We start from the raw sequence: 12,934 nt of genomic DNA on the forward strand, positions 1-12,934 counted from the left end.
GCTGCATTCCGTGATTTTACTGATCTCTCAGTCATTAGTTAAAAAAAAAATTTTTTTTTTTTGAAAATTTTGATTCGAAAAAAAAGTTTTTCCTTTTTTGGAAATTAAAGCACTGTCTGCAATAAAATTGTGGACAAAGCTCCGAAGAAATGTTTGTTTTCATCTTGTTAAAGATTATGAGCTTTTCAGAGCAAAAAACGTGATACTTCAATTTTTTTAAAAATTTGATCGCGTGAAACAAAAAAACGGCTGGTTGGATTAATCTGGCTTTCTGCAGGGTTTTTGTGGACATATTGAACTGTAAAATGCACAGTCAACATTATCGATTTCCACAATATTTTCGTTTCAGCGCTTGATTTTCCAAAAAACCACAAAAAGCTCTTTTTTTGTTGCATTTTTAAATTCATCTGACGATAGGAAAAAATTTTTTTTTCGAAAAAGCAATGGCTAATTGTTAAAGGGAATTTATTCAAGTTTTTAAAACCCACTATTAACTTTCTGTGCGATCATTGGTTTCTGAGATATCGATAATCAAAAACAAAAGGATCCTTTTCCATTTAAAGACCGATATCTCGGCGAGAAGTGGACGTATGAAGGTCCATAAAAAAAGAAATTAAAGCTGAATAATGAAGGTATCTGATCCTCATAGTGGTTAAGCAAAAATAATTTTTTCCACGCCCGGAGACCAAAAAAAAAAAATTAAAAAAATTTGAAAATTTTTTTGTCGTTGGTTTTTCTAAGATTACTCAAAAACTGCTGACGCTAAAAAATTTTAAAGTTCCAATCCAAAAAGTAGATACTTGGAGCTACGATTTCCTTTCTTTTCTTTTCTTGTACGACCATTTCTCTCAAAGTTAGAGCCTGTTGAAAATCGCCTAAAAATTTAGAATTTTTTTTTGATCCTTTAATTTTTTCCATTGGTGTATTTGATATCGAAATGATTATAATTACGTCCACTATTTTAATAATGACGCACGTTAGACTGCCGGTGCGTCAGTTAAAGATAACTAATTAATAAAGTAACAAATTTCGTTCGTAGTAATCATTTGACGTCACTAAAGTGATAGATACTAATGTAGTATAATTAAATTTTTCGTAGAAATTAAATCATTTAGGAAGAAGTGTGCGTCAATTATAGATAACTAGTACCGTTATCTCCCGTTCGGGATATACACTTATCCAAAAAATTAAAGGAACAAGAAAATTTTATAAATTTTTTGGTGATTTTTGGAAGGCTGTATTTTCGTGAAAAATGGTCGTATCGAAAAAACAAAAAAAGCAAATTGAAGCTTGAAATCTCTAGTTTCAAGATCTTTCAGCAAAATATTTTTTCGAGCCACGGTTTTTGCGGAATCATGAGAAAAAGGTCGAGACAAAATTTTTCTAAATTTTTTGGTTTTGTTTTTTAGGTCTACGGGACCGGGAAAAATTTTTTCTAAAAAACGAATTCATGGCTTGTTTAGGAAATTTATTCAGCTACAATTTGCTTTTTTTGTTTCTTTGTACGACAATTTGCTGCTGAGATATCAGCCTTCAAATGAAAAAGGATCCTTTTGTCTTTGATTATTGATATCTCAGCAAGTAATGGTCACACAGTAATTTAAAGGGCAGTTTAATAAACTTGAATAAATTCCCTACAAGCTCCATTTTCGATTTTTTCAAAAAAAAAATTTTTTTCATCCTTGATATCCATTTGAAAAACCCACAAAAAATGGCCATTTTCTGGTTTTTTAGTCAACTCATCGCTACTTTGCAAATATTGATAAAAAAAATAATGTTGCCAGGTAATTTTACAGCTTAATGTACCCCAAAAAACCTTGGAAATTTTCAGATTGATCCATTGAACCGTTTGTCCGGTCCGATTGCTCAAAGTTTTACAAAACAATTAAAGGAACAAGTATTGTTCCTTAATTTAAGTAATTGTTAACAAAATGAAAAAATCAATTATTTTTGGATTTTCTTTCATTCTTGCGTTAGTTATTCAGTAAATGTAAGGTAAAGAGAAAAAAAAAAAATTTTTTCCGAAAAACAAAAAAAAAAAAAAACCCCCCGAATAAAACGTAAAAAAAAAAAAATGTAAAAAAATTCTTGTTTGGTCTCGTTTGTTGGAAATTTTTTTTTTTTTCCTCTTTATCTTACATTTACTGAATAACTAACGCAAAAATGAAAGAAAATCCAAAAATAATTGATTTTTTCATTTTGTTAACAATTACTTAAATTAAGGAACAATACTTGTTCCTTTAATTGTTTTGTAAAACTTTGAGCAATCGGACCGGACAAACGGTTCAATGGATCAATCTGAAAATTTCCAAGGTTTTTTGGGGTACATTAAGCTGTAAAATTACCTGGCAACATTATTTTTTTTATCAATATTTGCAAAGTAGCGATGAGTTGACTAAAAAACCAGAAAATGGCCATTTTTTGTGGGTTTTTCAAATGGATATCAAGGATGAAAAAAAATTTTTTTTTTTTTAAATCAAAAATGGAGCTTGTAGGGAATTTATTCAAGTTTATTAAACTGCCCTTTAAATTACTGTGTGACCATTACTTGCTGAGATATCAATAATTAAAGACAAAAGGATCCTTTTTCATTTGAAGGCTGATATCTCAGCGGCAAATTGTCGTACAGAGAAACAAAAAAAAGCAAATTGTAGCTGAATAAATTTCCTAAACGAGTCATGAATTCGTTTTTTAGAAAAAATTTTTCCCGGTCCCGTAGACCTAAAAAACAAAACCAAAAAATTTAGAAAAATTTTGTCTCGACCTTTTTCTCATGATTCCGCAAAAACCGTGGCTCGAAAAAATATTTTGCTGAAAGATCTTGAAACTAGAGATTTCAAGCTTCAATTTGCTTTTTTTGTTTTTTCGATACGACCATTTTTCACGAAAATACAGCCTTCCAAAAATCACCAAAAAATTTATAAAATTTTCTTGTTCCTTTAATTTTTTGGATAAGTGTATTTGGGCAGAAAGAAATGCTAAAAAATGGTTTTTTTGAAAACAATGGCATACAAAAGTATTTTCGAGTTCGAAGAGCTCGAAAATGTATTCACAATAATGTTTTCGAGCTCAAGGAGCTCGAAAACAGCGGGAAGTTTTGAGGCTGGCCTGCAGGGTTGACCGATTTTTTTCGATTGAAGTAACCCTGTAAGATGAAAATGATACTGTGCAAGTAATCAAGAAACGTAATATTCAGAATTAAAAATGGCCACATTTATGTTTGGATTCATATTTATGATTTATTGCATGTATTATTTCATGTAAAAACATAAGCTACAAAATATCAAATATTTGTACATAATGACTTTGAAGTGCGTCATTAGTGTAAAAGATTATTTTTTAACATGTGATAAAATAAAACTATAAAAGCTATCGACTGTCCATCGACATCATTAGAGCTCACTCAACGTTTATCTAAGCAAGGTCGATTCAATTGCTGTTCGAATATATATATTTTATTTTTTAAATTATTCTTCTTTATTACTAGAAAAATAATAAAATGAATTATTTATATTTATCCAGTATTACAATATGGATGTTTATAATTATTATAAAATTAAATGTGTCATCGGTAACATCAAAATTAGTTCCAATTAAGAAAGGTGATCCAACAGAATGGCGTGAAAATGGAGCGGAAGGTATGATTTTTAAATATGTTATATATTTATTCAATCTCTTAATTAGAAGAATGCTCTGAAATAAATGGAAATGCCCTATTCGAAATTTCTTTCAAACGATTTCCTTATTTTGAATTTTCGTAGATATTGGTATACAGCAAAAAAGGATATCTTGGCGCAAGAAATTTTTTCTTGCTGCAAGAATATTTTTTGCAATTTCGAATGAAAACGAAAATTTTCTTGGTTCAAGAACAAAATTTTCTTAAATTTAGTCATCTTGGCGTAAGACTTTTTTTTTATTCAACCGATATAATATATGTTTCTTGAAGTAAGAAATATTTTCTTAAAGTGAGAAAAATAAATATTTTGCCCCAATATATAATCAATTGTCCGAAAAGTAAAATATTCTTTGTTAAAGAATAATATATTTTGAATCGAGATAATTTGTGACTCGAGTCAAGAATTAAAAGTACTCGACTCAATGGTAAGAAATATTTTGGTTCAAGTATTTTGTTGTGTTGCGGCGAGTAAGCGTAGACGTTTGGGCCAACAGCAACTGCGTTCACGGCCCAACGCAAAAATTCTCTTGGGAAAGCTAACTGTACTATACTAAAGTGGCGGTAGCGTAGACTCTACATCGTACAGTGTACTTACTGGATATAGGTACAGTAAAAGAACGTTCAGAGAATGATCGGATAGCATAACTGGTAAAGCTCTCGCGTGATGCCGAATCGGTCTGGGTTCGATTCCTACCATGAGCAATACCATTTATTTCTTCTTAAGTTGTTCATAAACCATTAATCGAGGATGTTTATTTCTTATCCCCTCTACTGCCGTATCGTGATATTCTGAATATACACATATGATTTCCTGCTTCACAACATTTAATATTTATACTAGGTTAAATTCACTCAAAAATATAGAACGATATATTTTTTCAAGTAGAGTCATTTATTTTCTTGAATCGAGACTACATTTTTTTTAAAGTCAAGAAAAAAAATCATCAATGGGAGAATTTTATGTCTTCCGTGAAGTAAATATTTGCATGATTCAAGAAAAGTTTTTTTATTAAGTTAAGATTATGATTTATTTAAATCAAAATTAAAATTTTCTCATTACAATAGACCGTTGTCTTGAGTCGATAATGTAGTTTTCTAAAACTGAGAGTAAATGTTCTTCTGCCACGCAAAAAAAGTTCTTGGTTTAAATGTTGATATATATTGTGACAATTTACTATACTCACCAACCAAGACAGAAAAGTATCTTGTTTTGATAGTTTTTTTTACTTGGTTGGAAACAAAATAAAGTTGATTTAAAATAATTATTCTTGAATCAAGATTATTTAACTTGAATTAAAATTTAATTATTCTTGACACAATATTTTTATAATATTAGTCGAAGAAAATGTTCTCGGATTAAAAAAACCCAATTACTCAGCCCAAGAATGAAAAAATGAAGGCAAAAATTATCTTGGGCCAAGTCAACCTTTTTTTCTGTGTAGTTCAGAAGATTTCAAAAAACAAAAACTTTATTTTATTTTATGAATATGCAATAGTTATGTTTTCAAATATTATGTGACCGAAACATTTGCGTTAATTTTTTTAGCCAATTTCGCTCAATTCAATAACTTGTATGCAGTAAGTGTCAATGAAGAGTTGGTGAACACTTTTGACTGTTGTAATGGTAAATGTGATATGGTAGTAGATGCACTATCAGATTATCTTGACGATGCAGAAGAATTACCTTACCCCAATCAATGTGTTGGATCACTTCGCTCTTGCTGGTTCGAAAAAGTAAGTTAAAACCCCGAGTAAAAATGAAATTATTATTTTTACGAAAAAATTATAAATTTTTATCGACCGCCGCACCACCGCTGCACCACCAACCTAAATAAATTAATTTATTACTCGTGTTAATTAATGATATTGTCAATAAATTTTGTGAAATCGGGGTTATGCTTAGGCATTGGTGCAGCGGTGGTGCGGCGGTCGATAAAAATTTATAATTTTTTCGTAAAAATAATAATTTCATTTTTACTCGGGTTACTACAATCAAAATATGCATAAATAATTAAGGAAAGTGAAGAACGAAAAAAAGCAGTAGCGGACTACGAAAACTCAAAGAAAATTAAGTATGGTTCGAATGTACGTGTAACCATCTATCCTGATGAAAGAGATATATCTCATTATCGCGATGTACTATCTCGTACTGGTAACATTTGCAAGTGCTTATGTGAACGAGATGATATTTCAACTGCTACTAACACGCGTGGTGAATTACTTGATTCCATTTGTTTTGATCCCGTTTCAGTTGATAATGGATAGTGAGTTTTATCATTTAATTATTATATCTAAAATAAAAAAATTCACTTTATACATTATAAATATCGTTTGATAGTGTTGCAACGGGCGCGAGATTCAAAAGACACGGTAATGTAATGTACCTTGAACTTCAACAAGGAATATTATCACTAGGGAAAATTGATCCATCAACTCTCAAGTGGACGACTTCTAATAATTGTAACGTAAAAACGAAACTTTTTAGGAATTTCCGAAACGATAGTACTTACGATTCTTTACGAATCAGACTAGAGGATCTTACTTTATCAGAGAATGCAGTTGTCACAGGTAAGTTTTTAATTTCAGTTTTTATGAAAAATATTTATTTTGTTAACAGTTTCAAATAATTCGATTGCTTATGTTATCAAACAGGTGTTACGTTGGGTGATTCATTGCGCGGACGATACGTCGATAACGATGGTAATTTTAATGAAAATGAACCCGAAGTTACACAAAAAAGTCAATGCCATGGAAGGTAATTACATTTTTATTCAAATGTTGAACCTTTCAAATGATACACGGAGAAAAAAATATTGTTCTGAGAATTATACTGTATAGTTACAGTAACAATACGAAAAAGTTATCTACTAGATTGTCACTTCAACGATCTACTGTATCGTTCTGACAACAATACGGTAAATAGGTCTGAGACCTATACCGTATCGTTCTGAGCCCTATCTGACGTCACGTGCGTTGCAAATGATATGAGACGTTTAAAAATCTTTAACATTAATAAATAAATGATAAATAAATAATTTTGATTAAATAAAATAATTTATTTATTAAGCGTTTGCTAGCAACAATTATACCCGATACACAAAATAGACGCGAAAATGGATGCTTATGTAAATAGGTTAGGTGGTGCCGTGTGAGGTGACGACTACGGAAAGTCGTATAGGGCTCACAGCTATCTAATAGATAATTACAGGAACGATACGGTATTGTTACCATAAGTATACATATTGTTGTGGTAACGATCTACGAGTTACTATACTTTAGATCGTTCGAGGAACAATATTGCATGCCTTAAGCGCGAGCGTAGGTATGCTCTACTCTCGCCTAAAAATAAATAAACTGGAGTCCGTCAGAGTTTTATTTAAATAAATAACAATATAGTGGTTAAAGTAGATCGGCCTTTATACCCCAATAAAAGAAAACATCAATGGTCATTTTTCTAAACAATAAACAGCTGGTCCAACCCACAATTTGGATAAAAAATGAATTTTTCAGAAAAAATCCTGTAAAATACATGTAACACTCCTCTTGTAATCTCCATAACTTTCGAAAAACAAAACTAATTCTTTTAAATTTTATTTCAATATATCCGTAAATTCGTTCTAACAAACTGATTAAAAAACCACAACTCTATTATTATTTGTTTGATTTTAAAATAATAAAATGTGTACTGTCGAAGCTAAAAAATTTACATCTCAGGCTGCCATATATAAAAAAAATATATAAACAGAGTTAGTGAAGACCTGCTTCTTCTATCGGAGCGTGCTAGATGTCGTTAGCAAAAATTTCCATTCTATCCACGGGAATTTTTTCATATTTTCTATAATAATTTTCTATTATGGTTTAATAGTTTCTTAAATGTAAGCAAAAAAATAGGAGTCTTTATGAAAAAATTAACAAATCGTAACGTAAACATTTAATCTAAATAATTCGTGTATGACACGACCGCTTAAGGCATGCTCATTTGGATTTTCCAAACTTTTTTTTTTCTCCGTGTAGCTTATTTTTAGAAAATATCAATATTTTCACATCGCGTCACCAATTCCAAAAGGGCTTATAATTTTTTTTCCATCGCCAATTCTTTTGTAAAGTTGTATCATAGCTACAAATGAAAAAGAAAATTGAATTGCCAAAAAGACATATAGCTTAAATTATAATTAAAAGACGTATAAAAATATGTCTTTTGCACGACTCATGATGCGAAGCATCAGAGTGTGCTTTATTTGGAATTAGTAACGCGATATACTAGTCTAATTGTGATATTAAAAATTTTTTTTTGTTGAAAAATTGTGTCGTAGAAAGTGCTATAATTATTTAATAATTTCGTTTTAGTGCCATCGATATGTTATCTCGTTATCCAGATTATCTGCCGTCCACAGCTTTAATAGGAAATAATGAAGAACTCAGTGAATCATGCAAATTTTCGGTAGCTTTTAGTGGAACTAAAGAGAGTTCTGATAATATACAACATATAGTTCCATTTGTCGATATACAGGAGGTCGTCACCGATCAAAATTCACCTAAACCTATTCACGGAATCGGTTGGTATCATCGTGGTTTTCCTGGTTATGGAGGATTTCTAGCTCTCAAGATTTTCACGAAAGAATAATAATATTTATTTCATCAGTTTCGATGTTAATCTATTCAATATAATTCAATGTACTTAAAATTGTATTGTTTATAGAATTGAAATTTATAATTTTTCGAATTTATTGAAAATTGTAATAAAAATACGATTTTATTTTTCAAAGACGAAATATATGTCTGTTAAAAATATACATATTCTTGTTTTAAATCTTGTGAATATTTAACTTTACCCTCAACACCTAAAACATCGAACATTACTAGACCCGAGCGAATTTCTTTTATCCCCTATCATACTCGATAGCAGGGAAAACCAAAAAAGTTCTGCCAACTGATGCAATAGAAAGCGCTTCGAGCACCCGTACTTGATCTAATTCAAAATCTTTCGTTCATAAACATTTCGGTTAGAAAAAATTAACAAAAACAAATATTGAATAAACGACGGCCATATTGATTTTGGAATTTTGAAACATTGTAGAATTTTGAGTTGAAATTTTCTAAGCTTCTGAAAATAAAAATATATTAATTTTCAATTTTGAATTTAGGCACGAATTATTCTAATTATATTGTGAATCAAGTTTTTTTGACGAATTCAAAAAAATTTTTCTTCAGAAATTTTTACTTGTTTAAAAAAAGTTCAGATTGTAACTTTCATATAATAAAATTTGACGCGTTTATAAACAAGTCAAAATTTCTGTGTCTAAACTTGAGTAACCAAAAATTTTCAATTCCAATGGGATTTTATTAACATCAGCGTAAAATTAAGGAATCAAACCGTTTAAATTGATATTTAGGTATATATATTTTTGACATAAAGTAAAAGAGCTAATACCCGATAACCCGATCACATATTTGTATATCTCTATTCATAAATATAGAGATTGATGATTTTTTAATATCTTATTTGATGTCAGCTTTAAGTCGAATTCTTTAACTTCCCGTTAAGAAAATTGAAAATTTTCAAAAATTCGGGAAGTTATTAGTTTCGGTCCGATTTGCGAAAACCGAATTTCTATCAGATTTTGACCTTTTGAGGTTCTAAGAAGCTATCCTGACTAATTTCACGATGATGTCCGAGTGTATGTCTGTGTGTACGTTAGGATGGCCCAAAAAAACCGACTACTTTTTTTTTCGAGTCTTATGTTTCGACCCCCTTTTGCCCCTCCCTCCCCTATTTTTGATTACATATTTTAAACAATTGCGTCATAATTTTTAAATAATTTTAAGACGAATTGTTATACTGGACCACCAGTAAATCCCATAAGAAAATTTTTCAGCTGCTCCATTTTGCTATTGAATTCATAAAAAACTTAAAATAAGAACAGATTTCATGATACAAATTTTTTTTTCACGAAATTTTTTAAGTGTCCATATTGCCCCGAATACTTCCGATTGCTTCAAAATTCGGTCCATGTAAAAATAATAAAAAAGCCGTCGAACAAAAGTTTTTTTCATCTGCACATTTTTAAAAAAATTTTAATTAAAAAAAAAAAAATTAAAATTTTTTAATCTCAATTACAGCGGCGGTTTTCAAACGAATATTATTCCAGTCTCAAAAAAATATATCTTTCACTTTAAAGAGCCAACAATTAGATGACTGAGTATTGCGGAGGGGTTTGATTTTTTTTTTATTAATTAATATTCATGAGGAATCAGTGCGCGTTTAAGTAAAGGGACATAGCCGATGAGTTGTGATCAAAGGGCAGAGGATCATGTCAAGTCCTCACGACCCTCGATCATCCCACTCACTCTCTATCTCTTTCTTTTTCTCACTCTATCGCTAACCGTGTCCTTCATCCATTTGTTCCAACTTCCAACACTCGAACAAACTCCAGTCAACTGTACTTTTTAAATAATGATCCCAGTGTATTGTATATCTTTGCATTTTTTTAGTCATTCAAACCCAACACATCCCAGCTCTATTTGCAAAGCTTTTTTGAATAAGCGAATAACAGAATTTTATTTTTCCCACAAAAAAAAAAAATGTATTTTAATAAAAGTAAAAATTTTAGAATATGAATCAACGATTTACTTTTTTTATTCTGTGAAAATCTGAGTTAGTCTGTAATCTATCTGTAGCCGTCTGGCTGGCTGTGATAAAATTTGCTCATCTCTCGTAATGTCAAGAGATTACTCTGGTGTCTGTGTAAGGCTCCATCAACCAGATTGAAACCCTACAGCGTCACCACCTTCACCACCATCCCCATTACGAGTCGAGATTTCTTATCTTTCTTGATATGTAACCAAACCAACTTTTGCTTTCATTTGAAACCTTTTTTATTTATGCAATCCATTAGAAATCATTTTTTTACATTTTAAATTTTCAAATACATTAAAAAAAAATACATTTACTGATGATAAAAGAGAGGAAATGCGTTTAGAGGCAAGTTGGACCACAAAAATAGTTAATGGAAAATTACAAGATCTAGAATTTCCTCTCAAAATTTTTTTCCCGTACGAAAAAAGTATATATCCTGGATATACACGAGCAAAATTGAATATATGTCTCATACATGCGGTATATATTCAGATTTGCCCGAATTTATACGAATATATGTTTTTTTCGTGCGGGTTCCGTAATTATAAAATTGTGATTTTTATCAAATGAGCTGATAATGCTTTTTTTTTTGTTATTATGAATTCAAAATTTGATTCACTTTTGGCTCAAATGTCGTTACGTGAGCTGCCATTTTTTTCTTTCCTCCCTACACAGAAAAAAAAATTAACTTGATTCAAGTGAAATATTCTTGAACCAAGGATACTAGTTTGAAAAATTCCATTTTTTTTGCTTCAAGAATTTATTTCTTGGCTCAAGAAGTTTCAGGATTCTTAAATCAAGATTTGTATATGCTTGGTTCAAAAGTATATTTTTTTTCACACAATAAATCTAACTCTCAAACCAAGTAACAGATTTACTTGAGTGAAGTGAACATTTTGACGCCAGGTGGCGCCTCGATGGGAACAGCGTACTTGCTTGTTTTTCTCGGTCAGTTGTAGTTAGTTTTGAATTGTAAGTTCACAATTTGAACATCAAAACATTAATCTCGCCGTTGATAATTATTTTTGTTTAATGTATATGCATATAAACAAATTTCGGTATCATAATACTTAAAGTAGTAAATAATTACTGTGTTCAAACTTTAAAGATTTTCACAGTAAATGTATTTAATTGTCAATGCTTATTTACTGGGTAACCTCAAATTTTCTATTATTGAAAATGTGGCCATTAAACAAAAATATTATTTAAATTTTTAGTACAAATAAATTTTTTTTCAAATAAAAATATGCATTAAACTTCCAAATCAAAAATTAGTATAAGTAACCATTGTAGTAATAAACTGATTAATAATTTTTAAAAATATATTTGTATATTTCTGAATCGAATAAAATAACATCCTGATTCAAAAAATGCGCCAAACTCAAACTAAGTCGGTATCATCCTGAGTCAATATTATCGGCCTCAAACCAAGAGAAAAAAATTCTTGGGAGAAATACATATATATCTTGTTTGAAAGCAAAAAATGCTTCTTTTAAGATTAAAATTTTTGAAAGAAAAATTTTTACTCTCCATTGAAGAGTAATAATTTATTTATTCAAGACTGAAATTTTTTTGAATTGAGAAGTTTAGATGTTTCGAAACAAGAATAATATTTTGAAGAAAATAATTTACTTGAACCAAGTTAATTTTTTTTTCTGTGTAGTTGCGAAATATACGAATTTTTGAAAACTGACCATCGTGCCAAAAAATTCAAAATTTTCTAATATAAATTGTAAATCTGTTTTATTTTTTTAAAATAGAAATCAATAGAAAAAGCTTTCGCGCTTTCGGGTCCAAAAAAGTGAACTTTTTCTTTAGCGCCCCCATTTCGTCGGCCCTCCCCTATAGATTAAAAATTACAAATAAAATGTAACATCAGCCCATGTATTACAAGATCAACATTTAAGTTAAATATGATACAGTATTTTGTAGAGTTACGAGTGTATTTTATTATAAGATGAACATTCATACAAATGTGGACAGTAGATTTAAGACGATTACGTTTTGCTTTGATGCGCACTACCTGTATTGGAAATAAAAAATTCGTCCCGGTATACCTCTTTATTGTTGGCTAAATCTCGTCCATATAACAGTTCTATTATGAGTTACGTTGTAGAGCAGAGTTAGCCCGCGATTAACGCGAGAAAAAAATTTTATTTGTCCGAATCCATCAGGAAGTTCAGTAAATTCTGCTCCGTAATTCTTCAGTATTAAGTATTAAGTCATGAAAATTTTTTGGTACGATTCAAAAAAAATTAATCTCATAATTCTATTATTCAGTGCATCTAAATCTACACCCAGTAGCCAAATCGTGATTTTTAAAAATGTGAGAACAAGTCTCGCTATCTCTCAAATTTTTTTCAATCAAGAGGAAATTATCCGTCGGTAAAATCGAAAATTTTCCACAAATCGCACTCGGTAATTAAGAGATCAAATGTTTTAGATGTCACTTTACCCCCGTTGCCAAACAGAGAACTTTCCTTACCGACAACAAAATACAAATTATCAAAATATTTTTCAAAATTTGAATTTTTAAATTTTGGGCAATAATTTAATTAAATGAATTATAGTTTTAGTTAATTAATTATTTTAAAAGTCGTCGATAATTTATCAGTTATAGA

General features: G+C 30.0%; 1 protein-coding gene across 1 annotated transcript; it reads left to right on the plus strand.

Moving 5' to 3' along the window:
- Positions 1-3,380: 3,380 nt before the first annotated feature.
- On the plus strand, positions 3,381-8,469 carry LOC130669257 (uncharacterized). Its single transcript, XM_057472025.1, has 6 exons — positions 3,381-3,638; positions 5,223-5,410; positions 5,693-5,940; positions 6,015-6,244; positions 6,329-6,431; positions 8,024-8,469. Exons 1-6 carry the CDS (start codon positions 3,500-3,502, stop codon positions 8,298-8,300), a joined length of 1,185 nt encoding a protein of 394 aa, XP_057328008.1. The 5' UTR covers positions 3,381-3,499; the 3' UTR covers positions 8,301-8,469.
- Positions 8,470-12,934: the final 4,465 nt, after the last annotated feature.

Source organism: Microplitis mediator, chromosome 6 (assembly GCF_029852145.1).
Source record: "Microplitis mediator isolate UGA2020A chromosome 6, iyMicMedi2.1, whole genome shotgun sequence".
Classification (NCBI taxonomy): domain Eukaryota; kingdom Metazoa; phylum Arthropoda; class Insecta; order Hymenoptera; family Braconidae; genus Microplitis; species Microplitis mediator.

Excerpts from the sequence above, each read along its gene's own strand:
- LOC130669257 (XM_057472025.1), top strand. The coding sequence starts at position 3,500 with ATGAATTATTTATATTTATCCAGTATTACAATATGGATGTTTATAATT. Across the intron at positions 3,639-5,222 it reads GCGTGAAAATGGAGCGGAAG|CCAATTTCGCTCAATTCAAT; the intron begins GTATGATTTTTA and ends TAATTTTTTTAG. Across the intron at positions 6,245-6,328 it reads AGAGAATGCAGTTGTCACAG|GTGTTACGTTGGGTGATTCA; the intron begins GTAAGTTTTTAA and ends GTTATCAAACAG.